Source organism: Nannospalax galili, unplaced genomic scaffold (assembly GCF_000622305.1).
Source record: "Nannospalax galili isolate Female #2095 unplaced genomic scaffold, S.galili_v1.0 scaffold127, whole genome shotgun sequence".
Taxonomy (NCBI): domain Eukaryota; kingdom Metazoa; phylum Chordata; class Mammalia; order Rodentia; family Spalacidae; genus Nannospalax; species Nannospalax galili.
In genome coordinates this window covers 9,295,980-9,323,651 of record NW_008360326.1, presented here as the reverse complement: position 1 = coordinate 9,323,651, position 27,672 = coordinate 9,295,980, and the positions used below count along the sequence as shown (strand labels likewise).

At 40.2% G+C, this 27,672-nt stretch overlaps 1 protein-coding gene across 1 annotated transcript in view; it reads right to left on the bottom strand.

Moving 5' to 3' along the window:
• Window positions 1–6,664: 6,664 nt before the first annotated feature.
• Acsl3 (acyl-CoA synthetase long chain family member 3) overlaps window positions 6,665–27,672 on the bottom strand; it is a 67,800-nt gene continuing 46,792 nt past the window's right edge. The window contains exons 5-15 of the mRNA XM_008825816.3: window positions 25,852–25,990; window positions 22,416–22,566; window positions 21,596–21,719; window positions 21,315–21,386; window positions 19,101–19,240; window positions 17,348–17,520; window positions 15,991–16,065; window positions 14,314–14,505; window positions 12,480–12,594; window positions 11,391–11,548; window positions 6,665–7,380 (exon numbers count right to left, since the gene is read on the bottom strand). Coding sequence (XP_008824038.1) covers window positions 7,223–7,380; window positions 11,391–11,548; window positions 12,480–12,594; window positions 14,314–14,505; window positions 15,991–16,065; window positions 17,348–17,520; window positions 19,101–19,240; window positions 21,315–21,386; window positions 21,596–21,719; window positions 22,416–22,566; window positions 25,852–25,990 — 1,497 coding nt within the window. The 3' untranslated portion in view covers window positions 6,665–7,222. The remainder of the gene's footprint in view (window positions 7,381–11,390; window positions 11,549–12,479; window positions 12,595–14,313; window positions 14,506–15,990; window positions 16,066–17,347; window positions 17,521–19,100; window positions 19,241–21,314; window positions 21,387–21,595; window positions 21,720–22,415; window positions 22,567–25,851; window positions 25,991–27,672) is intronic.

The following is a 27,672-nucleotide window of genomic DNA, read 5'->3' as shown; positions in this document are numbered from 1 at the left end:
TAAACAGACCCATAACACATAAGGAAATTGAAACAGTAATACAAAACCTTCGGACTAATAAATGCCCAGGGCCAGATGGATTTACAGCAGAATTCTACCAGACATTTAATACTACTTGATTTATTCAAAAAGGTAGAAATGGAGGGAGAACTTCCAAATTCCTTCTATGAAGCCAGCATCACTCTAATACCAAAGCCAGGTAAAGATACAATCATAAAAAGAAAATTATAGACCCATATTTTAAATGAACATAGATGAAAAAATTCTCAACAAAATACTTGCAAACCGCATTCAGACACACATCAAAAAGATCATCCACCATGATCAAGTTGGCTTTATTCCAGAGATGCATGGATTGTTCAATGTACGTAAGTCAATAAACATCATAAATCATATATTTAAATGGGCTCAAAGACAAGAGCCACATGGTCATCTCAATAGATGCAAAGAAGGCCTTTGACAAAATTCAACATGCATTTATGTTCAAAGTCCTAGAGGGAATTGGACTGGAGGGAACACACCTCAACATAATTAAAGTCATATATAAGAAACCCACAGCCAACATCATTCTAAATGGAGAAAAGCTGGAAGAATTCCCACTGAAATCAGGACCCAGAGAAGGCTGTCCATTGTCGCAACTCCTCTTTAACATAGTGCTTGAAACTCTTGCAAGAGCAGTAAGACAAGACAAGGAAATTAAAGGAATAATTGGAAAAGAAGAGATTAAATTATCCCTTTTTGCACATGACATAGTATTATATCTAAGAGATGCCAAAATTCCACCAGAAAACTCCTAGAAATTATTAACACATTCAGTAAAGTGGCAGGTTACAAAATTAATCTACAAAAGTGGATTAACCTTTCTATATACCAATAACAAACAATCAGAGAAAGAGTACATGGAAACACTCCCCTTCACAATAGCTGCAAAAAAAATAATAAAATATCTCGGAGTAAACCTGACCAAAGACATTAAAGAACTCTACAATGAAAATTTTAAAAATTTATCAATGGAATCCTAATCAAAATCCCCATGACATACTTCACAGAATTAGAAGAAACATCCTTAAATTCATATGGAAGAACAAAAGACCCCGGTTAGCCAAAACAACACTGAGCACAAAGAGCTACGCCAGGGGGATTACTATATCAGACGTCAAAGTATATTACAGAGCTATATTCTTAAAAACAGAATGGTACTGCTGCAAAATTAGACAAATAGTTCAATGGTACATCATAGAAGATCCAAACACAAGTACAAGCAATTTCTGCCACCTGATATTTGACAAAAGTGCCAAGAACACACAATGGAGGAATGACAGCATCTTCAACAAAAGGTGCTGGCAAAACTGGATCTCCACCTGCAGAAGAATGAAACTAGATCCTTATCTTTCGCCTTGCACAAAAGTCATCTCCAAATGGATCAAAGACCACAATGTGAAACTGGAAATCCTGAAACTATTAGGAGAAGATATTGGCAATAACCTACAAGATATAGGTGTAGGAAAGGATTTTCTAAACCAGACATCAATTGCCCAGGAAACAAGATCAAGAATCAACAAATGGGACCTTATTAAACTAAAAAGCTTCTGTACATCAAAAGAAGCAACCAAGGAAGAGAAAATCCACAGAATGGGAGAAAATCATCACCAGCGACACATCTGATAGAGGCTTAATATCCAGAATATATAAGGAACTCAAAAAACAAAGAATCAAGACAGGAAGTAACCCATTTAAAAGATGGGCTAAGGAGCTGAACAGAGAGTTCTCAAAAGAAGAAATAAAGATGGCTAAGAAGCATCTTAAAAGGTGTTCAACATCACTAGTAATTAGGGATATGCAAATTAAAATAACTTTAAGATTTCATCTTACGCCAGTCAGACTGGCTAAGATCAAGAGAATAAATGATACCAAATGCTGGAGAGGATGTGGGGAAAGGGGAATGCTCATCCACTGCTGGTGGGGCTGCAAACTTGTTCAACCCCTATGGAAAGCAGTGTGGAGAACTCTTAAAAAACTACAAATGAACCTACCATTTGACCCAGTTATACCACTCCTTGGCATATACCCAAAGAACTCATCCTATTGCAGAGACACTTGTACATCCATGTTTGTTGCTGCTCTTTTCACAATAGCTAAGGGATGGAAGCAACCCAAGTGTCCCCCAATTGACAAGTGGATAATGAAAATGTGGTTTATTTATACGATGGAGTTTTGCTCAGCAGTAAAAAAAGATGAAATTTGCAGGTAAATGGATGGAACTAGAAACTGGTATACTAAGTAACATGGACTCAGAAGAACAAAAACAAACAAACAAAAAAAACCACGTATGTTCCCCTTCTCCTAACACCAAATCCTGAGAAGTGATTATGTATCCAGACATATTATAGGAACCAGGATATTGAAAAGGAATCAGGGAGATAAAGGAAAAGAAAGAATCTGAAATAGAAGAACAGTAGGAAACAGGTGTTAATAGGGAGATATATATAAAAATGGGGTTATTTTAAGGGGGGGAGGTTATACAAGGAACATAGGGGATAAAGGGAAAGAAAGAGCTCAAGAGAGGTAGGACCATAGGAGAAGGGTATTATTAATGGAGAAATGGGAAAAATGGGGGCACCTTAAATGGGGAAACGATGGTGGAAGGGTTAGACAATGCAAGAGATAAATAATGCTTAGATAGTTTCAAAAAATGAGAGGGAACTGTATTAGTCCAGCAATCTACTGACAAATTATACATACAACTAGAGCAAGGAATATAATATTCTTTCATTTATTTATTTTTTTGGGGGGGGGCTTTGGGTACTCTAACATTTCCCCCTCTGAAGAGGTAACACTATAATCTTTTAAGGATTAGATACAAGTTCCCAAATAATTTAGAAACTTTTTGGAATTTGGAGCAGAGTAAGTTGCTAACAGTCCCAAGGACATTTTGACTTTTAGCCAAGAAACTGGCTACTTTTCTTTGGGGTCTTTTTACCCTAACTGCCTAGCCAATTCCTACCTCCTGTTCTTACCACACCATCCTCTGAAGGGGTTACCCAAATTGCCAATGGGGAATCAGGACACAGACCGCTCTGGCTTCTTCCATACTGAACAGGGACACAGGGTGAGGCAATTGGGGTACCCCATGTGACCCCTGAGGACAGATCCTCGAATGACCTTAAGAGTAAAAATAAATTGGTTTATCTGGGCCAAAATTGTAGGATCTTAAAACACTCAAAAGGAAAGTATAACCAAAGATTAATGGAGTCAATATAATTTTTAAGAGTCCATATGTATAGCTAAAGGCTACATAACAAGAAACAATGCCAGACAGGAGATACCTTCGAGTTATTGGCCAGGGTGGCCCAAAAGACTCCCAGACAGTAACCCAGCATAGAACTGGGAATATGAACAGCAGACCCCAATCTTATCTAAAAGAATGACAGCTGGTTGCTGCTAGATGAGGAACAGCTGATCTTCCTAAAACAATGATCTCTAAATAGGATGAATAGATTCAGGAGATGGACAAGCACTGGGGAATGGCTGGGGGAGTCGACAACACAGTGGACAGTAACAGGGATGACAGAGTATATGGGCTCTAGTGGGGGGTGGGGGGAAGCTATGGGAAGGTGTAATTTGGGAAGTGGGTATACAGATGAATAAGATTGTTTAGGATGTTCTGTATGATATACACAAAAAAAATCCACAAATTAAAAAATAAAAGACATATTTGAGGAGGAAGAATACACATTTACTTCACGTTCATTAGTAGAGGTGATAAACATTACCATTGAAATCCACCTAATGACTTTATATCCATACTCAGGTTCCAAGGATCTGAGAGTAACCTACTGTGACTAGTAATAATCAGATACATAGAAATTAAAGACACATGTGCAAACATCTAAGTGTTAGTAGCATTAAAATGCAAGAAACAGCATATTTTTATATGAAATGGAGATCTTCTTTAAAGGTTAAAAACTCATTCAATTTTATGTCTTACAGGGTTTATACTGAATTCAGTATTGTGTAACTGTATTAACTCAACTGTGAACCTAAAACTTTACAGCCACTTTTGAAAGAGATGTATCCTTGCTCTGGAAATTGTTACTGAATATGTTAAAGCTGTAATGAAATGCTTCATGTGGTTATTAAATAAAAAAAAATTAGAAAGTATTCACCACCACACCTGGCTCTAAACTACCAAAGGAGTTTGGCTTGTTTGGTTTTTCTGAGACAGGGTGTCATGTCTGTCTGTCTCTCTTTAAACTGACTTTTTTCCCTTCTTAAAACAGGAATACCAAAGGATTTTTCCAGTCACCTTGGTTTGGATTAAGGAATGGTTTGTTTGAAAGGGTATCCTGCATTATTTTTGTGTTCCACTGTGGCAGCCGAAACCACCTGATATTTTAGAACCATACAAGAAAAATGGAATTTGGGCTGGAAAGATGCCTCAGTGGTTAAGAGCACTGGCTGCTCTTGCAGAGGACCCGGGTTCAATTCTCAGCACTCACATGGTGGCCAGCAGCTATCCAGAATTACAGTTCCAGGGGAATCTGATGCCGTCTTCTGACCTCTGCAGGCATTGCATAACATGGTGCACTTATATAAGTGCAGGCAATACATTCACACACATAAAGTAAAAATAAACAGCTGTTAACTTGAATTGGTGAGATGCTATCTATTCATCTGACATTCAAAACCACAATTATCAATATAATGCTGGCTGTCCTGGAACTCACTACATAGACCAAAGTGGCCTGGAACTCACAGTGATGCCTCTGCCTCTGCCTCCCCAGTGCTGGAATCAAAGGTGTTAGTCACTACTGGCAGCCTTAAGTACATCTTTTCTTTTTCAGTCTTTTAGAGACAGGGTCTACCAGTAGCCCCAGCTGTCCTGGCACTATGTAGACCAGGCTGGCCTCAAACTCAAAGATCCGGCTACCTTAAAGGGGTGCACCACCACGCCCGGCATCTTTTTCAAAACTCATTTGAAAACAATTATTCTCAAAATGAGGCATCAAGAACACATTCTCTCCACCCATCCTAGATTAGTTTTCGGCACACAGTGTCCTGATATAAAGTTCTATTTGAGGGCTGGAGAGACGGTTCAGTGGTTAAGAGCACTGGCTACTCTTGTAAAGGACCTGGGCTCGGCTCCAAGCACCCACACAGCAGCTAATAACCATCTGTAACTCCAGTTCCAGAGGATCCAACACCCTTTTCTGGCCTCTATGGGCACTGCATCCACAAGTGTACTTAAATGCATACAGGCAAAACACTATACACATAAAATAAAAATAAAAAATGTTGGGGAAGTTCCATTACTTCCTTCTATATTTTTACTTCTTTGGGGAAGCGTTCCTAAACATCATTAAAAGTGAAACTTGGACAATATCCAAAAGTACACAAGCACAATACAAATATTCAAGAATACACAATACTGTCCTGCAGTATCTCCAGATAGTTTGTGATGTGACAGAAGCTACGAGGTCCTGGCTCCTCAACACTCCCACCAGCCTATACACATGTTCATGTTCACAGTTTTTTCTTTTTTCCTAATAGCTTCCGCTTTTTCTTTTGCCTTTTAATACCTAAAGTAACTGAGATTGTTTTTTAAATATATAGTCCTATATAGGAAACAATGGCACATATGACCTCTAAGCCACAGCTTGAGTTACATCCTAACTGATCCAATAGCACTCTTGATCCAGAAACAACAGATAATACACATAAACAGAATAAACTGTGTCACTTTTTAATATAGAAAGTTTATGGTGGCAAGGAAACTTTTTTTTTTTAATGTGCATTATACCTAAATGCACCCATGTCATGTGATTCCTGTGGAGGTCAGAAGAGGGTATCAGATCCCCACTATGTGGGTTCTGGGAATCAAACCTGGGTCCTCTGCAAGAACAACCAGTGCTCTTAACTGCTGAGCCATCTCTCCAGTCCCAAGAAAAGGTATTTCTGCTAGGTGAGGAAAAACTGATCTTCCTAAAACAAGGGACTCTAGATAGGTTGACTAGACCTCAGTGGATGGACTTGCACTGGGGGAACGGTTGGGGACACTGACCTGACCCAGTGGGCCTTAAAACGGATGATAGAGTATATGGGTTCTAGTGTGGGGGGCTATGGGAGGGTGCCAGTGGGACTGGGGTATAAAGATGACTAAGATTGAGATATTCTGTATAAAATACACAAAAATTCAATAAAAACAAAGTTACCAAAAAAAAAAAAAAAACTACCACCACTGAAATCTCTCTCTGATACACTTTATCTATTTTTAAAATCCTAATTTTAAAAATGAGAACTATGCTAAATGACTAAGATTAAACAATTAAACATAGAGAGTTTGGATAGAATGGTCTTCCATAACTAATGCTCACGGTATAGGCAAATGAATGTATACTCATAGTCAGTGGAATAAAGAATAACTCTCTATGCTTCATTTTTAAAACTCCCCCCTTTTTTCAGAATTGCGCCAATTTAATCTTAATACTGAGTGTAACAGGCTCCATATTGCAAGCTAGTGGAACAACTGCCAGCTGGTGCTGCAGTCTCACATGCTTTGCTATTAAGCTCTATCTCTCTCCTGCTATTTCATTTCATGCAGTGCCAACCAAACTATACTTTTCCCCTAAGAAAAAATAAAGAAAACCAAGTGCCAGGCATATAGTCACAAGAACTCAGTTTCTTAAAACATAAGTATGAGTATATTTATTTCTCTCAAATGCATACAAGACAATAATTACACAGCAACAAATCTTTTGTTCAACAATGACTTGATTCATAAGCATTTAAAATTTACATAATTTCACATTGATACCCTTTTATTTTTAAATACAATAAGTAAAAAAGCCCCCACAACCAATTTTTATATTTCCTATTTATCCTTCTATACATCCAAACTTTAAAAAGTTACAAACTGAACATTGTACAGAACATATAAATGTTTAAAAACTTGAGGTTTTAAAATCACTGCTTCCCCAGTATGATTCAGAAAACTCTCCTACTGACAAGTACAGTCATAGGTGCAAGTAAATTGAGGAGGGAGAGAAACAGAGTTTGCTGTCGTGCTATTTTACTAATCCTGTCAGTTATAAATGGTGACGTGGTGTGACACAACGGCTGGGGTTTACTATGAGGAATGGAGTATGCCTCGGTCTGAGACGTGCGTTTCAAGTATTTTCCTATTTGTTCTGAGCTCACTATAGCAAACTGAGGCCAGAACTAATTACTTTCTTCCATACATTCGCTCAATGTCCGCCTGGTAATGCGTTTTAAGCTCTTTGCGTTTCAACTTGAAGGCATCCGTCACCAGACCAGTTTCAGGGGTCCATGGTTCAGGGCTCAAACGGATTTTTACAGGAATTTCAAACTTTTCCAGACTTGCTGAGATGAAGAAAACAAAAGAAAACAGACCAAATAAAAAAAACAATAAAAACCCACACACATTACAAACACAGCTACAGTACCTCCCCAGGGGCAGGTTGACCAAAATGCAAATCAATCTCACTTCAAGTAATACACTCTTCAAAACTATGAGCACATGAGAACTGTAATAGCAAAAACCATTTAAAAAATATTTAGCCATAGGAGAATTAAATTATGACACAGATATAAAATAGAAGACAGTTCTGTCATTAAAATGAGTTGCACTTATACAGGCATCCAATACATTAATAAGTTAAGAAAAGGTCAACTTAGAGCACCAGCTAAATACACGTAGAGCATCTAGATCTATGGGACAAAGATACAAGTCACACTACAAATCATGTACCTCTAAGGGGCTGGGATCCAAGAGAAAGGAAGAGAGAAATTTTACTTTAAAGAGAATAAGGAGAATGAAATTATGACATTTGCAGGAAAACGGGTGGAACTGGAGATCATTATGTCAAACAAAATAAGCCAGACTCAGAAAAGCATTGCATTTTTCATATAAATTTGTGCACTGTGTGTCTGTGCACGTGTGCAGGACATGATAGAAAGGGGACTCAGAGGAGAGGAGGAAAGAACATGCATTAAAACAGGAAGAGGAATGATGTGGGAGGAGGAAGGAGGCGGGCCAGGGGTGGGGCTAAGAACCAACGAAGCAGAATCATGTACATGGAAACTGTCACAATGAAGGATTAATCTGAAAACTGAAAGGCTGGATTCAAAGTAGAACTACCACATGCTCCAGCTAAACTACTCCTCAGTACACACCCAGAGGGTTCGAGGTCAGCACACCAAAGAGGTACTTACACCTCCATGTTTATAGTTACACTACTACCAACAATCAAGATAAGGAACCTGCCAGGTCTGGTGATTACAGGCGGGAGTATACTGACCAAGTCTACATAGCAAGTCCCAGGCCCAGCTGAAACTACAGGAACACCCCGTCTCACAAAAAAAAAAAAAAAGGAAGCAAACAAAAAACACAAAGAATCTGAAAAAACATTCTCCAAAGAAGACATACAAGGGCCAACAAATACAGTAATCACCAGAAAAAAATGCCAATCAACCCACAACACTAAGGGTGCTAAGAATCAAAGCTCAATCACAAGTGTTGGCAGGAAGTAGAGAGGTTATAATCCTCACATACCAGGAAAATACTGAAAAACAACTTCAAAAAAAAAAAAGTCTAATTATTCCTATTTAAAAGAGTTTACTGCCAGGCATGGGGGTACACGCCTTATAGCCCAATACTCAGAAGGCAGAGGCAGGCAGATCTCTATGAGTTCAACTCCAGCCTACTCTACACAGTGAGTTCCAGGCCACCTGGGCTACTGGGAAACCCTGCCTCAAAAAACCAACCAAACAAACAAACAAAATAAATAGGTTTATATAAAGTTACCTAGAGACCCATCTCTTCTACTCATAGGTATGTATCACAGAGGCAAAAAAAGTGTCCACACCAAGGCCTGAACATTTACCCCAGCTTCACTCCAACAGCCCAAAGTGGAGGAAAAAATGCCCATCACTGATCCACACTCACAAGGCAGCACGTGCCCACTTAATGCAGTACTACTTGACAGTAAAAAGGAGTTAAGAAGAGAGTCCTGATGCAGCATGGATGACTTTGAAAACAGGCTAAGAAATCATCTAAAAATCACCTATTGTCATTCCACATAAACTCTCAACTGGCAAATCTGCGAGGACAGACTCAATCAGTGGTTCTGCGGGACAGGGAACTTGGAGGCTAAGGGAAAGTGACCGCTTAATGTGTAAGTAAGATGTTTCTTTGAGGGGGCTGAAAATGATGTAAAATTAACTGTGGTGACAGTTGTGCAACTTGGTGAATACACTAAAAACCATACATATATTAAATAGGTGAGTTACATGGTATGTTCATTACATTGTAATAAAACAATCACATTTTTTTTTTCATTTTTTTTTTTCTCTCATTGCAGCTGGTTTGTTTGTTAGTTTGTTTGTTTGAAGCAGGGTCTCCCTGTAGCCCCAGCTGTCCTGGAACTCACTATGTAGACCAGGCTGGCCTTGAACTCACAGAGATCCGCCTGCCTCTGCCTCCCAAGTGCTGGGACTACAGGCATGCGCCACCACGCCCGGCAACAATCACATTTTAAAATAAGCAAACAGTATATAGTTGGGGTTTTTTTTCATTTATTTTGTTTTTTATTCATCTGAATGTGAGGGTTCAGCATTCCAGTGCAGTTGCCTGCAAAGGCCACAAGAGGGTGTCAGAGCCCCTAGAGATAGAGTCATAGGTGGCTGTGAGCTGCCCAACATGGGGGTACTTGGAACTAAACTCCATCCTCTGAAAAAGCAACAAGCTCTCTTAACTACTGAGCCACCTCTCCAGTCTCAGCATATGTAGTTCTTAATGTTTCAATATTCTAGCTTACTTACAGGATTGTAGTTAATACCTATTAATTGATGAAATCAATTAGCAGCAATCTACAATTTTGTTACCTAATAATTTCACAAATTATCTTCAAGCTGAAATAAAGGGCTGGAATAACTTAAAATGTTCAAAGTACATTATGTACATGTATAAAAATGTAAGGAAACCCACTACTATATGCAATTAATATATGCTAATAAAAAACTTAAAAATAGGGGCTGGAAAGATGACTCGGTGGTTAGGAGCACTTGCTGCTCTTGCAGAGGATCCGGGTTCAATTACCAGAATCCACCTGGCAGCTAACAACCACCTGTAAGTCCAGTTCCAGAGGATCCAATGCCCTCTTCTGACCTCTGTAAGCACTGCACACACAGGTGCACTTACATACATGCAGGCAATACATTCATACATATAAAAGTAATAATTTTATTTTAAAAAAACTTAAAAGTAAAACAGAGGATACAGAACATGCCAGTACAACTATCAGTGCAATAACAATGTATATAATTCCAAAGGGAGTCTGACCTTTCACGGTGGTCTATTGTGCCCAAGAAACTAAACAGAGCTTTTAAGAAAAGCAGCAGAGAACAGAGAAAGAGCCAAGGCAGAAAACAAAGGCTAAAAAGATGAGAGTAGTCAAGAGACTAAACAAATAGTAATTTGGTGTTTCCTGGTTGCAATGGTTAATACTACAAACTTAATGAGATCTAGAAGTCATCTGGGAAATGGGGTTCTGGGCATACCTGTGAGGGATTACCCTGATTAGAGTTAGGAGACGTAGGAAGATCTGCTCACTTTGAGCGGAACCATTCCCTGGGCTTGGGTCCTAGACTAGAAAAAGGAGAAAGCTAGTTGACAGCCGTCATCTCTGTGCTTCCTGACTGTTCAACTTCCTGACACAGTCACTTCTCTGCCATGATAGACTGTAAGCCAAAATAAACTTTCTCCCTTGAGTTGCTTTGGTCAGAATTTTTTTTTTTTTTTCTTGTCTTTTTGAGACAGGGTCTACCTGTAGCCCCAGCTGTCCTGGAACTCATTATGTAGACCAGGCTGACCTCGAACTCACAGAGATCCACCTGCCTCTGCCTTCCAAGTGCTGGGACTAAAGGCATGCACCACCATGCCCAGCTGGTCAGAATATCTTTGTTGCTGCAGGGCCAGGCATGGTGGAGTCAAAGGCAGGTGGATCTCTCTGAGTTCAAGGCCAGCCTGATCTACACAGTGAGTTCCAGGCCAGCTGGGCTACAGGGAGATCCCACCTCAAAAAAAACAAAAAAAGAAAAAAATTTTATCACAGCAATAGTAACCAAGACACTGATAAATTCCAAATATTACAACTATAATTCTTAAACTTTATCTTGAAACATGAGCATGTCCTACAGAGAGGCCTAAATGGGGAGCCTGACAAGCACGTCCTTCAGCCGCTAATGGTGGAAACAGCTCCCAGGCAGAAGTGATGCACCTTAACCCTTACAATGTGGCAGGTTAACACAATTACATATGCTACATATTCTTCCCGTCTCAGCTCTGAGAATCAGCTTAACAAAACACTCACCTGAAATAGCAGCTTCAGAAAGCACTTTAAGGACCTCATTTTCCATCTCACTACTGTTACAAAGCTCTTCCCATGTTCCTTCAAGTCCTTTTGTTCGAGCTAGCTCTGTAAGTTCCTTCTGATTTGGCACAACAAATCCAATGACATAAGAATGATAACTGAAATACACAAAGGATGACTCAGCTAAGGATGGAAACAGTGCACCATGTTAACTTCCATCACTGGTACCTTGACACTCTGAACTAAGTCTTTAGTATTAAAAAAAAAACAACAACATAAAAACCCCATCACTGTATATGCCCCGTGTAGCGCCTCTTACTGCTTGATGCATAAATTAAAGGGCTGTGACAAAGCTGAATGCTAAATAAACCTCAATTAGACACTTCCTGATTAATGCCAAGTATGCATCACTATTATAAACAATACCATGTACACATTTTAAAGAAAAACTACAAATATTTTTTAAAATTCATCTTTCAAATGTTCAGTAATTCACAAAACAATTTAAGCAGAAAAGAAATCTACTAGAAATCCTGTCTACAGAAGCCCATGGTGATGCTCATAGTACTATCTAGAGAACAGTCATCTCCTGCACTCGCTGGTACAGAAAAGGAAACTGTCACCTTTCCCAAGAATGCAGTTCTGGGGTTTGAACTCTTAAGCCCCTTCCCAGATGCCTGTATCATCATGGGCTGTGCTGACAGGGCCAGCATTAAGCATGCTCAAGCTGAAGGCCAATAGGACAGGAGAGGGGACTGTTCAGTCACTTTTTTATTGCCCTTGCCTCTAAGTGGACCCGTGAAGCTCCCCTGAAGAGAAACAGGTAGCTAGGGGGACTGGGGCAGCAGAAGGAAGAATGTATTCCTGCCATTCTCTACCACACAGAACACTAAAGAGAGACACAAAGCAAGAAACAGGACACACGGGGAAAGAATCACCTCGTGAACACAACGAGAATGAGGCCTTCCAATGAGTCAGAGAAGGAGGAGCTGTTCTTAAAAGGGGTTTCACACAGCAGCCCATATGGGCAGAAACACTTAGGGCACCCCAGTAATGTCAGCAGAATCAGCTAGGGCTCCTCTTCCTTACCTGTTTGCATATGCACAAATGTTATCTATCAACGAGAGATTCTTCAAAGCTGCCTCTACTTTCCCAAGAGAAACATACTCTCCCGCCTGTAGTTTTACAAGGTCCTTCTTACGATCTACATAAAGACAAAAACATTAAGAATATTAGTAACAACTTAAACACATATAAATACTAGGTCACTCCCTAAATAATTTGTCATCAGGCTACTCAAAACTTTGCTCAATTAAGTATCAATGGCTACTCCAAAGTTGAGAGTACATAAGTTCCTTTAGAAGAAAAACCATTCAGTTCAGGGGTGCTGTCACCAGGGTTTCAGTGGGTTCTTCTGGGCTAGTGTGCTCCTGGTTCCCACTGGTTCCAGGTGGAGAAGCTTTGAAAAGCCATGAGCAAACTCACTGTATCTGGAGAGAAGCTTAACACAAAAACACAACATTCCACACAACACAGCCCGTCTGTGGCTTTGGAAAGAATGAGTGCATGTGTGGCCTAAGATGAGCTTTATTAAAGGAGGAATCAGAGGTATCCAGGCAGAGCACCACTGGCAAGGGCTGGAATGCACCAGTGCAATTACAGCAGCAAAAAAGAAGGCAGCAACTGAAGGAGGAGGCAGGGGTGAAGATGCTCATGAAACAGGCACCCCGAACTGAGCTTCTCACCATTATGGGCTTTCAACAAAACAAGGCTCCCTAACCACAAGGTGGCAGTGATGGGGTAGGTCTGGGTTTGGCCAGAAGCAGAGCAGCAGGGTGACAAAGGCCTGGAGAGAGGGACAGAGAAAGGAAAGATTTTGAGGTATGCCTCTTAATGGGACATGGAACAGGGATGTGGAGCTGCTGGAAGGGAAGCCTCTCATCTCTTTCTAGCCTTCTAGTTACCATGACCAAGTGTTGTGTAGCAATTTTCTCTAAGGAAAGCTCTCCATCCTACAGACTCAGGATGGTCTACTAAGGGGAAGCTCACTCAGAAACTCAATAAGCTTCAGGAAGTCCCTGAAACTGACAGATACACTAGACCCTCCCTCCCCAACTATAAGCAGCAAGGACTACAGATACATTCTCACACAAGCCAAACTGCCTACAAGGGGCTCAAGACCAACTGAGCTGCCAGGAAGAGACATTGTTGCACCTGTGGAGCTGCAGGTTTCCTGCTTTGGTCACCCAAGCTGGGGTGGGCCTTGGTGATGCAGCTCCCTGAGTCACTTCTTTTCTTATAAGTAACCCCTCACCTATACTCCTGAAAGCAGCTTCAACAAAGGTCATTAGTTCACCAAAGATGGCCTTTGGTGGTATCCTGACTCTGCTCTGTCACTGGTTCCTTTTCTGGGGTGAGGAGGCATTTATTCATATCTCCCCAAGAATAGCATCACACACCACCAATGAGGGACAGATGCCATTAACAGAAAAACAAATCCTGAGAGGAAAAGCAGGGAAAGTATTTTTGTCCCACATGGGCCACAGTACTTGACTTACCAGGCTTTCGTTTGTTTCCTGGGGCAAAGTCAGGCCTAAATTCAGACATGAGAGTCCTGCCCAATAATCTGTATCAGAGAACCCACAAAACGAGCATTCCCAAAAAGGAAAGAATGACTGAGGTTAGCTACTAGGTTAACTCCCTGAACTCAGCAGCTTCTGAGACCAGATTCCTAACAGGCCAAGCTTTATGAACACCTCTGTCCCTCTTCAAAATGCTACATTCCAAGGATGACACAAGAGTGCTTATCAACATTACAGAAAGATAAGTGCTTTCATTATGAAACAGTCTCTGTAAACATACAGTAGCTCCTCATAAAGTCATTTGGGAAGCATTCGCTATCAAGAAAGATTCAGTAACTCACCAATAATCTTCAGACAACCGTCAGGGTCAAACTCTCCAATGTCTCCAGTGCAGAGCCACCGCTGCCCATTTTCATCCTCAAAGAAATCGGCTTTTGTCTTTGCTTCATTTTTGTAGTAGCCCATTGTCACATTTTGGCCACCAATAAGAATTTCACCTCTGGGATGTGGCTTATCAGTATTAAAATACCCACCTAATAAACAGAATAATTTATAGACTTACTTCACTATCTTTAATCCCTATAGGTATTGCATGAAAATTCAAAACTCCAGTTTCTAAAAATAGGTATCTTATTTTAAGCCAATTAAAGTCCCCAAAGAAAACAAAGTAGGCACTACAGTTGAACAAAATTGAAAAAATAATTATCAATATAAACTAGGGGCAAATCTCAGTTGTTTAATACACATCTGTGCTTAAGCTATTATTTTCAAGAAGAAATTACATTCTAAAGTCCAACATCTGCCATCTATTATATAAAATAGTTACAAATAAAGTTCCTATTCAGTCTATCATACTAATAAAATGATTTTTTAAAAAGTACTCTCATGTATTAAATAGAATAAATCTCTTTATAAAATCAAATTTTATATTTAGAAATTTTTTCTTGTATATAATTTCAGACAGGCTCCAGTCTTAAACTTATTGAATATTTTCACTAACATTTGCTAAAATAACTGAGAAATTACATTATAAAGGAAAGGTACATCCCAATAAATCACGGATAATCTGTATGCTTTAATATGACACATAATTTTTAAAGTGATTTGTATTTCAAATGGAATAAAGAAACTTTAAAGTGGAAATTCCTTCTGATAACTTTAGGTTGAAGCCCTCAGGGAAAAGAAAGAAAAATACATATAAAAGTCCTCATGGAATATATACTGCAATTTTTCTTCTACAAAAGCGACGATCATGCCTTATTTTTTTTATTATATTCATTTTGTGTGTGTGCATTTGTGTGTGTGCATTTGTGTGTGTGTGCACCATGCTACTATTAAGTGTGGAGCTCACAGGACAACTTGGAGAATCAGTTCTCTCCTTCCACCAGGTGTGTGTTCCAAATGCAGGTTTCCAGGTTTAGAGGCGAGTACCCTTTGCCTGTTCGACCATCTTGCTGACCTAACTTAATGACACTATTCATTTAGCACACTTCTCAAATTTCTACCATGTTTACTTAAATGCATGCAATAATAAGTAAGAAAGTGGGGAAAAAGCTCAGTCAGTAAATTGCTCTCTGTGAGCCTGATGACATGAGCTCGAGCCTCCAAGCCCGGGCACAGGGTAGATTTGTAATCTCAACACTGGGGAAGTGACAATGGGCAGATCCCTGCAGCTTCCTAGCCAGGCAGCCTAGCCTAATCCACGAGCTTCAGTCTCAAAGAACAAAATAGAATGCTTCAGAGGAACATCTGAGGTTGACATCTGAGGCTAACATGTGACCTCCACATACAGAAACTTATCAAATAAATAATAAGAAGCAAAATAAAAATTCTTCAGAATCATTTTTGAAGCAAGCAAAATGAATGCATCTGTATAGTTCTAGATAAAATACAGGTATCACAAAAACAAAAGCAAGCACTCATAATTTTATATTCTAAAATATGCTAAGAAAGGAAATCAAGCACATTCCTAATTTAATTTTATAAAAATTAATATTCTATGATTAGAATCATATTACCTTCCTCCCAGTTCTTCAATTTGATTTCACAGCAAACTAACGGTGCTCCCACTCTGCCAGTGTTATAGTCCCACACTAATATAAAGGGGGGAAAATGGATTTGAAAACAGTAGTTAAAAATTGCTTTATTTTTCTAAATTATTAGTAATGATTGGCCAGGCATGGTGGTACACACCTTTAATCCCAGCACTCTGGGATAGAGGCAGGGGGATCTATGTGAGTTTGAGGCTAGCCTAGTCTACAGGGAGACCCTTTCTCAAAAATACCCCCCCCCCAAAAGAAAAGTTAAAAATTGCTTTATTTTTCTAAATTATTAGTAATGATTGGCCAGGCATGGTGGTACACACCTTTAATCCCAGCACTCTGGGATAGAGGCAGGGGGATCTATGTGAGTTTGAGGCTAGCCTAGTCTACAGGGAGACCCTTTCTCAAAAATACCCCCCCCAAAAGAAAAACAATGATAATTTACCCCAAAGCTTAGATATCCTCAGAGAAATCTTAAAAGCAGAAGTTGCAAACTAGTGAGCCAGAATTTAAGACCTGAATTAGTTACTGCAATTTATTTCCATTTTCATATTTATGAACTAGGTCTATTGTCTAGACCTGAACTCAGCTTTGTCTCTACCCTTACATACAGGCCCATAAACAGTCCTGAATCTGAGCTTTAATACCTAAACAAAAGGGGAAAAAAAAATCACTAATCTTTACACATTAAAAGAAATTTAATGACTGACATGAGAAAATAGATGCACAAAAGCAATGCTTATTGCCAAACTTCTTTTCCAGAAATATTTAGTTTTTAATATTGCATATTATAGTTTAACATGGAAAAAATTGTAAAGGAATTTACTGTTGCATTCAACACAGTCTTAAAACTGTTGTCAATAATCACAGACTTGACCAAAATTCTGATATATAAAAATCTTAACCCACTCTGACCAGATGTTTTGTTGTTGTTGTTGATGTTTGAGAGTCTCCTTATCACCCTGGCTGGCCTAGAACTCTAAATAAGACCAGGCTGGCCTTGATCTCACAGAGATCCTCCTGCCTCTGCTGTGACTAATTCTGAGATTAAAGGCCTGCACCACCACACCTGGCTTCTAAGGTTTCTTTTGTTTGATTACTTGTTTTTAATTTATGGTTTTTGAGACAAGGTCTTTCCATAGCCACAGCTGGCCTGGAACTTGACCAGGCTGACCTCAATCTCGCTGCCTCCTGAGAGCTGGGATTGAAGGCATGCACCACCATGCCCAGGTCTGAAATATTTTGAATCAACTAATTCATACCACAAAACACCTGATCTATACACCCCAGACTATGATGGACACACAGGGGAAATCACCTGGACACCACCTACCTTCTGTAATTGTTCCTGCCCCAGTTGACTCAGTGAGTCCATATCCCTGACCAACAGGACAGCAAAAGCAGATATTCATGAATCGCTGAGTAGTGGCAGAAAGTGGAGCACCACCGCACAACAGGAGGCGAATATTTCCACCTAGCAGGCTTCTAACTTTCCGAAAAACAAAGCTAAAAATATTAACAGAGAATTACAGGATTTAAAAGCAGAATGGGACTTTCCAAATCTTTTAATTTTTCAACTTTGTTATATGAGGTTTTGAAACTAAATTTATGCAATGAAAGTCATACAGAATATTCAGAAGCCACTCTGTAAGCCTTAATTTTTAGTAGTTCAACCAGGCAGAGAGTCTATCATTTCCTCTTTAAGAACTTTTCAAGTAATATTTGAATAAAAATTTGTCAGATTTATTGAGTATAGTAATAGAAATCTCTTATCAGAGAATTTATTGTATTATAAACTCATATGCTACATATTAATACTAAATAATATTACATTTTCATACAATTTATCAAACGCAAAAAAAAAATTTTTGTTTTGGAGACAGGACAGCCCCAGCTGTCCTAAACTCATTATGCAGACCAGGCTGGCCTGATCTCACAGAGATCCATCTACCTGCCTCTGCCTCTCAAGTGCAGGGATTAAAGGCGTGTGCTACCATGTCCAGCAAAAGCAAATTGATTTTTGCTTTAATTTTCTTCATTAGAAATGTATACATTTGTGTACAGCATAGCAACTTACATATCTTCCTAAAAAGAGATAATTAAAAGTAGGAAAAGCTATAGCTATATCTATGTTCCCATAAAACATTTTAAGTCATTTTCATGTTTTAATTTCCAAACTATTTGATAATAAAAGACAAACATTTATGCTAGCAACAAAAAAAAAAAAAAAAAAAAAAAATACAGGCCAGGTGTAAAAATATCCATTTAAAGCTTAAATATAAAAGTTAATCATATTTAGCAGTATGCATATCACTGTTTTGAAAAACAGTAAGCACAATATTGAATATAGCAAAACGGTAATTGAGGAGCTGGAGAGACGGCTCAGCAGTTAAAAACACTGGCTGCTCTTGCAGAGGACCCAGGTTCAAATCCCAGCACCCATGGCACCTAACAACCATCCGTTAACTCCAGTTCCAGGGGATCAGATACCCTCTTCTGACCTCTGTGGGCACTGCATGACACGAGGTTACTAACATGCATGTAGGCGATACATTCATACACATAAAAATAATGAAAATAAAATACTTTAAAGGTAATTGAAATTGAGAGAATCTTCAAATTATTATGTAGGCTGGATTTTTTTTTCCAGTTCCTTTGATTTTTCTAAATGAATGTCTTGCTACATAGCTCAAGATGGCCTGGAACTTGCTACAGAGCCCAGGCTGGCCTTCAATTCCCCTTTTCTTTTGAAGATCTGTTTATTTGTGTTTGTTCATGTGTGCGGCTGTGCACAAGTGGCAGACGAGGGAGTGGGATGCCCGCCTCTATCACTCTTTTGCTAGGTGCCTGGCTCTTTCCATGGGTGCTGGGATCCAAACCCCCATCTTCTCTGCAGCAAACCCTTGGCTATCTCTCCAACTGACCCTGAACTCTGGATCGCCCTCCCTCTATTTCCCAAGTAGTAGAATTACAGGCCCATGCCAACACACCCAGCCAAAAATAAATCTATTTCTTACAATTGTCTCAATTAACTGGGTTGTTAATATGAGCTATAGCATTAAAATCAGGGGAAGGGCCCTACTTACCGGTCACACAATGGAGTACTGTGCCCTTTTGAAATCTGTTCCATTTTGTAATTATAGGCTAGAATAAACAAGTTCCGCTGAAAATTATTCATTTCATTCACTTTGTTCATGACATTTTTGTATATCCGATCCATTATTTCCTAGATGTAGAAATATAAGCTCATTAATTATATAAGCTGATTTCATATAGCAACACACACTTAAATAAATAAAAAACAGATAAATTTCTCAGGGCATGGTGGTGCACGCTCTTAAGCAGCTCCATAGTGTGGTGGACAGCTTTAGTCATCAACTAGACACATAGGGGTTGAGGGAGCCTCAGTTGGGGAACTGCCTCCATTTGACTGGCCTGTGGCCATGTCTGTGGGGTATTTTCTTATTGTTGAGTGATGTGGGAGGGCCTGGCCCACAGTGCATGGTGCCACCCCTGGGCAGGTGGTCCTGTATTGTATAAGAAAGCAATTTGAGCATGGGCCAGAGGAGCAAGCCAGTAAGCAGTGTTCCTCCATGGCCTGTGCTTCAGCTCCTGGTTCCAGGTTCCTGCCAAGTTCCTACCTTGGGCTCCCTCCGTGATGAACTGTGACCCAGGAGATGAAAGCCAAATAATGCCTTTCCTCCCCAAGTTGGTATTGGTCAAAAGTGTTTTGTCACAGCAACTGAAAGCAAACTGGAACACCGTGTCTCAAAAAATAATGATATTATCACTTGTGTATGATGTTGGGGACTGTTAAGGGGGACATGCATGTACCACAGCAGTAGTAGTACAAAGATCAGAAGAAAAGGTTGTGGGCTTGTTTCTCTCCTTCCACTTCTACATTGGTTTTGGGGACTTAAGTTACCAGGCTGGTGTGGCATGCGACGTTACTGGCTGAGTCATCTCACCAGCACAAAACTAAGTCATTTTAAACATATATTCTAGCAAGACCAAAATCTTTAAGCAGATCACAATTAGTACAAAAATGACATCACAGACAGGTATGGTGGCAGACTGAGGCAAGACTATCATGAGTTTGATGGCCTGGGCTACAGTCAAACCCTATCTCAAATAAATGAACAGAAATCATTTTAAGAACAAATACAAAGAGAAAGGCAAAAGAGAACTGTCTGGGCTTACATCATGGGTGTGCTGACTCATTTTAATTATTGTTAACTAAAAACTAAACTCACCTAGTAAATCAACTATTTGAGATTTTTTTTTCTCATTTACTATTACATTTATTTCTTTTGGGTATGTGTGTTGGGCACATGTGCCACAGTATACATATGGAGGTCAGAGGACAACTTACAGCAGAGGTTTGGTTCTGGGCAAGTGCCTTTACCTGTTGAGTTGTCTTGCTGCCTGTTTTTCAAAAATCCCTGGCTTGACCTTATTGAAATGTACTACATATTCTGCTAACCAAAAGACCACGCATTGTGGGGAGGGTGGTTTGAGAGACGGTCTCATTCTGCAGCCAAGACTGGCCTCAAACTTTCTGCAATCCTCCTGCCTCAGCCTCCTCAGTGCTAAGATTACAGGTGGAAGCCACCACAGCTAGTGTTTGGTTGTCTTAATACTACACCCAGAAAATTATCCTTGTCAGCACTACATTTTAAATAACTATCCCTGGACGTGAACTAAAAATTTAAAGTAGGACACTACTAGGAAAACCATAATTTTACTTAAATTCCAGCATGACTGCCTATTGACATTTGGCTTTGGAATGACTTGTCACCATGCTTGATGTGAGCATTCACATATCTGACAATGTTTCATAGAGCTACAGAAAGCCTGCATGCGGGAAGGCAAACCACGGCTGCTCTGTTTCTCCTCTCTGATCCCCAGGCCTGCTCCACTCTGGTGCAAGGGCAGGGGGTCTCTCAGGGAGTTCCAAGTCACAAAGCCTTCCCCATCACGTTTTTGGTGGGTAGGTAGATTCTTTCAGGGGACTCAGGCCGTAATTACACCATGCGTATAGAAGGCACTGACCTCAAACCTTCCCTCCTATCTCATTCTGAGCTTCAGGTTTCTGATCACAAAACGGAAATACCATGAAGCTACACAGAAAAAGGAGTTGGTAAAACACAGAAGCTGAAATCAAGAAGAGAGCTTAGTAAATAAAATAAAAAGCAATAACTGATGATCACCAATATGGAGCAAATGCTATACACCACCTTGTCACCTGTTGCTGGTGACACTCCTTTACTGCTCAACATTAAGTAATGGTCAGTTCTTACCGGAACAGCTGCCATCAGTGTTGGCTTCAGCATGGATGTATCTCCTTGGCTTCCTTTTTTTATTTTTGAAGACTATAAAAGAGAAAAAAATCCATATAGGCTGATCTTTAATTTTAAAACTTAAATCTTATCTCAAGAGAGTAAGATAAACTTATCCTTTTAACATTCATATTCTAAAAATCACAAGGCAAACACTTACTCTAAAATAATTAAAATGCTGTTAAACTGACCTGTAAAAATAACTACTTTTTATTATTTCCGGTCACAGCTATCTAATTTACCTGATCTGCTAATGTCTGTGGTGAAGAGTAGCCAATCCGGCATCCATGAGAAAGACACACAAGCTCTGCACTTAGTTCTAGAACATGGGCCAGGGGCAAGTACCCAATGTATACATCTTCCTCTCTGAAAGAAATAATAGCAGAAACAAAGGTCTTGGGAACTCTCTGCCAAAAGTTACTATGGCAAGCTCAAAGACAAGAGCGATCCTTCAGCACCAATCGAGGCTCTCTGCTAATGGGGTAGAGACAGAAAAAAGAACCGCAGCTCAGCCTAAAGCTGAGGAGGCAGGCACTGCGGGAAAGGGCCTGCTTCCTGTCCTAGCTGAAGGCACTCACGAAAAGGTGTTACAGAAGCAAAGTGCTAAGGCAGAAAGAAAGGTGAGACAGTGGAACCAAAAGAGCCCAACTGGAACCTACAAGCATAAAACAGGTATCTGTTCTGGGAGTTGGATTCAATTATAAGTTGTAAATGATACCTTAACACATGAGAAAATATCTATGCACAAGTTTGTATATTTTCTATACACGCGTATTTTTCTAGAAATGCCCCTGCACCTAAACCAAGGCGAGGGCACAGGGACAGCGCTGCTCTTAGTTTTCCCACTGCACGCACACGCTAATAGAAATGCCTCTATTCCCAAACTCAAGATGTTGTTAAGTGTACCTACAATTGTTTTCTGTGTACAAAGGTATCAAAAATAGTCACCCCCTGTACCAAACCATTCACCTCTGAGAATACTTTCTTGTCAGCTCTTCAAGTCAACACATTCTAACGACAGATAGACATGCTCGATTGCTCTGCCATTTCACCAGGACGTACCCCAGTTTCGGAATCCTTCTCGCCATCCCAGTTATACCAGCAATGATGTTGCTGTGGGAGATCATGACTCCCTTGGGAATCCCTGTGGATCCACTTGTGTACATGATCACCGCAATGTCTGAAGGCAGCGGTTTGCTCTGAGCTTTGTTTTCTGTATTGAAGAAAAACACATACACTTCTAAGACACTCGGCTTTATAATCAATTTTCTTCTTGGTCGGTTATTTGTTAATAAAGCCAAAACACTCCAACAGTGGTCAACACATTAGGAGACAAAAATCTCTTGGGACTTGTCCAAAATATTCTAAGCACTATGAAGAAAAACAAGATAGGTGAGAAGAACAAATGCTGCTCAGACACAGAACTCACAGAAAAACTGCAGAGTAAGTCTAGCAAAGGCCCAAATTAAGTGGAGAAAGGAGCTGGAAAAAGCCAGGAACTGGGAAGCCGGCAACCAGTGGGTGTGGTAGCACATGGCTTACAACACTCAGTGGGCTGAGGCAAGAAATTGGGAGCTGAAAGCTAGCCTCAGCTACAAAGTTCCACACTAGCTTGGGTACATAGTATGACCCTGTCTCAACAAAAAAAAAAACCCACAAAATAAAAAAAGTAAATAAATAAGAGTAAAAGTCTTGAGGTAGGAATGTGCTTGGCATATATACAAAGGCCATCAAGGAATACAGTACGGATGGAGTGAGCCAGGGAAAGGCTAACAGGAAGTAATAGTGACAACAACCAAGACCACAGGCAGGGCCTCAGAGGCCATGCTAGGGAGTCTCCACTCTAGGATGGAAAGCAGTGCTGTTCTGAACAGAGGCATGCCATCACCTGTGGCAAAGAAGTCTGTCAGCTACATAACATTAGCTGCTAGGTGATCACCTAATATTACAAACAGAAGAAACAGGGGTTGGGGATTTAGCTTAGTGGTAGAGCACTTGCCTAGCTAGCACAAGGCCCTGGGTTCAGTCCTCAGCTCCAGAGGAAAAAAAAAAAAAAGGAAAAGACAGAAGAAACAAATTCAGAAGCCAAAAATCTACTCTAATAACTTGAGATAAAAGGGGCTTTAACTAAGGGACCTAGAAACTTGCTAACAAATGTTCTCTGCTTCACAAAATGACTCTTCTAATAGTTACCACCCTAGTGTCACCTATTTGCAGTCAAAAGACTGCAAGCCCAAGGAGAGCAGCCAATACACGACACAGAAGGCACAGAAGAAAAAGGCTGCCACTGGCATCATCCACCTGCCTGCATTCATCTTCAAACTAATGTGCATGTGGATTCTGAGGAAAATTTCAAATATAAATATTTAAATCTTTAAATATGATCCTTTTGCCGGGTGTGGTGGCACAAGCCTGTAGTCTCAGCACTTGGGAGGCAGAGGCAGGTAGATCTGTGAGTTCAAGGCCAGCCTGGTCTACATAGTGAGTTCCAGGCCAACTGGGGCTATAGGAAGACCCTGTTCCAAAAGCCCAAAATAAATAAATAAATAAATACATACATACATACATACATATATATATGGTTCTTTTTCTCCTACCCTTCCAAACAGATTTCTTGAAAATGAACCACACAATGCATACTTTCCTCTCCTCTAAGTAGACCTCAGAGGCCTTTGGGGCCACCATTCTCTGAGTGGGCCACTCACTCAGCTCTAATGAAAACCCAGCTCTGTCTTCCAAATCTCTTCACTACAAACCTAGCTGCAAATGCCACTTGGCCGATCAGACACCTACATTTGAATGTCCCACCAACACCTAAAATTCAACACGCTCAGAATTACTGTCATCCAAGGTATACCAGCAATGTCAGCACAGGCTTGTCCCTAAGTAGAATCACCAAACTTCCAACTACATAGGAAATGCAACTGCAGCATCCCAATGGCTTTTGCAGTATCTTCAAATACCTAAGTATGTCACCATCTTCTGGTGCTTATGACAGTAATAACTCCCTTGGTGTTTCCACTGGAAGATAAGAACTCTCCTCTGGAAAGGCCACAAAATGGAGGGAGCAAAAGGAGCCTCCTGGCTTAGCGATCCAGCTGCTGACACAGAAACTCTCATGGGTAAATCTAATGGCATTAGATTAGCTTTAAAAGCTAACTGTAAGCCAGATATTGTGGCGTATACCTTTAGTTCTGGCATTCAGAGGCAGAGTCAAGAGGGATCTTTGGGAATTGGAGGCCAATTTGGACTTTATTGTGAGCTCCAGGACAGCCAGCATATTGACCCTATCTAAAAAAAAAAAAAAAACAAATTAACCTTAACCTATCCAAAACTACCAGAAAAAGGAAACAGAAAACTGAATGATGTGAAAGTATTTAGACTAAACAGTATTTAAGCAGTATTATTTATTCTACTCTTCTTTATGAGAGAGGATCTCAAATAGTCCAATCTGGACTTGAGCTAGCTATATATAGCAAGAATGACCTTCCACTTTTTCTTCTTCTTTGAACTTTATGAGACAGGGTCTCCCTATAGCCCCAGCTGACCTCAAACTCTATGTATGTAGACCAGGCTGGCCTCGAACTTACAGATCTCTGAGTACTGGGATTAAAGGCATGTGCCACTATGCCTGGCTATCTTCAACTTTTTAAAATTTTTAATATTTTTAAAGATTTATTTTTAATGATGTGGATATGGGTGTATCTGCGTATACACACATAAGTACAGATGTCCAAGGACGCCAGACATATCAGATCTCCAAGGAACTGGAGTGTTTAGCAAGCAATTGCAAGCCTCCTGGTGTAGCCTAACTGGGAATTAAACTCGGGTACTTTGGAAGAAAAGTATGTGCTTTTAATCTCTAAGCCATCTCTCTAGCCCCAGTCTTCAATTTTTAACCCTCTAGCCTCAACCTCCCAACCCTGGTGGTGGGGGTAAGAAGGTATGTGCCGCCACATCCCATTTTATGCGTTCCTGGGGGTCAAATCCAGGGTTTAGTGCCTGCTAGGCAAACACTTTATCAACTGAGCTACATCCCCAGTCCATACTTTAAAAATATTAATAAATTGGGGCTGGAGAGATGGCTCAGTGGTTAAGAACACTGGTTGTTCTTGCAGAAGACCCAGGTTCGGACCCCACCACCCACATAGCAGCTAACAACTGTCCATAACTCCAGTCCCAGGGGATCCAACAGCCTCTTCTGTCCTCCGCGGGCATTGTACGTCACGGGTGCACTTACCTACATGCACGCAATTCACGCACACACATAAAAAATAAATAAGCAAATACATAAATAAAATTAAAAGTATTAATAAATTAATGCCGGTATTTTCCTTAGGTCTTTTTAGATGAAAATGTTCATAAAACCCACTTCCCCAGCTGACAAGTGTAGAAAACTGATGTGCCTTTTGATCCAACACTAGGGTCAAACCTGTGGGTAATTACAGAGAACATGGTCACAGGAGAGTTCATGTATGGAGAGAAACACATGACATACCCATGTTTGCCGTCAGTCCTAGAGCCTGCACTGCAGCCATCGTGTGTACAATGACGCCCCTGGGGAACTCAGACCAGGTTGTAGGCTTTCCATCAACAGTAATGATATGCCGCAAACGAGGGACCAAAGAGACTATATCCTGGGGAAACACAAACATTCATCACGTTTCTGTTAATCAAACAGCTCAGCAAATAGTTCAGGCATAAGAATGAGTTCACTACAGTCAATGACCTATTGACTTCTCCGTCTAAACCAGAAAGAGGTAGGGAGGGCTACGGAGCTGGCTCAATAGGTAAAATGGTTTGCAAGTGGGAGGCTGGGGGACCTGAGTTTGAGTCCCACAACTCTCATTTAAAAAGTAGGGTGTGGGGACTGGAGAGATGGCTCAGCAGTTAAGAACTCCTACTGCTCTTTTGGGAAACCCAAATTCAGTTCCCAGCACCCATATTTGGGTGTTGGGAACACAACCACCTGAAATTCCAGCTCCAATGGATCCAATACCTTGACAGAAACATACACACACATATATAATTAAAAATAAAAAACAAATCTTTAAAAGTCAGGTGTGGTGGTGCCTGCCTGTAATCCCATGGCCTTTACATGCATGTACACGAACATGCACAAGTACCCAAACAGACACACAAAAACAAGAAGGGGTACATGCCTGTAATCTTAGCACGTGGAGGTACAGTAGGAAGACCAAGAATTCAAAGTCACCCTAGGCTACATAGTAAGACTGAGGTCAACCTAGGCCACATGAGATCCTGTCTCAAAAATAAAAAGAGGGAAGGATGAACTATTCAGCAGCATTAGATTAGCACTATGTGCACCTAGTTATTTGAAAAAATCCTAATCAGCAAAGTTACTGCTTCATAAAAAGGATACGTGAACAAAGAATACACAAACTACATGCAAGCTAAAGTTCCTGAAGTTTTCAAGAGGATGATAGTTGAGAGTATGTGACAGAAGGGAAGAAAATTCATTTGCAAACCTATTTAAAAATAAAAATAAGAGTATCCGTATTGCGATTTTCAGAAGTTGCTAAGAACTTAAAAAGAATCTTTTTTCTAACCTTCAAAGAAATCATCATTCAGTGATTCATAAATGAATTACTACTTTAAAATATGGCCGTTCAGAAGCCAGCAAGACCACTCAGGAGGTAAAGACACTAGCCACCAAGCCTGATAACTTGAGTTTAAGTCTCAGGATCCCCAGGGTAGAGGGCAAGAGGTGACGCCTATAGGTTATCCACTGACCTCAACATGTTACGGCAGCATGTGCACATGCACACACACAAGTAAATGTAATAAAACTTTTTAAATATTTCATTTATTTATTTTATGTGTATGAGTGTATTGCCTGAATGTGTGTGAGTGCATCTGTGTCATACAATGCCCAAGGAGGTCAGAAGAGGGCTTCAGATCCCCTGGAACTGTAATTATGGACAGCTGTTAGCTGCCATGTGAGTGCTGGGAATTGAGCCTGGGTCCTCTGCAATAGCAGTCAGTGCTCTTACCTGCTGAGCCAGTTAATAAATTTTTAACAATTTTTTTTTAATTTTTTTTTTATGTGTATACATGTATTGCCTGCCTACAGGTAAGTGCACCCATGTCGTGCAAAGCCCATGGAGGTCAGAAGAGGTTGTCGGACCCCCTAGAACTAGAATTACAATAATGAGGTAGGTCTCTTACCTGCTGAGCCAGTTAATAAATTTTTAACAATTTTTTTTTAATTTTTTTTTTATGTGTATACATGTATTGCCTGCCTACAGGTAAGTGCACCCATGTCGTGCAAAGCCCATGGAGGTCAGAAGAGGTTGTC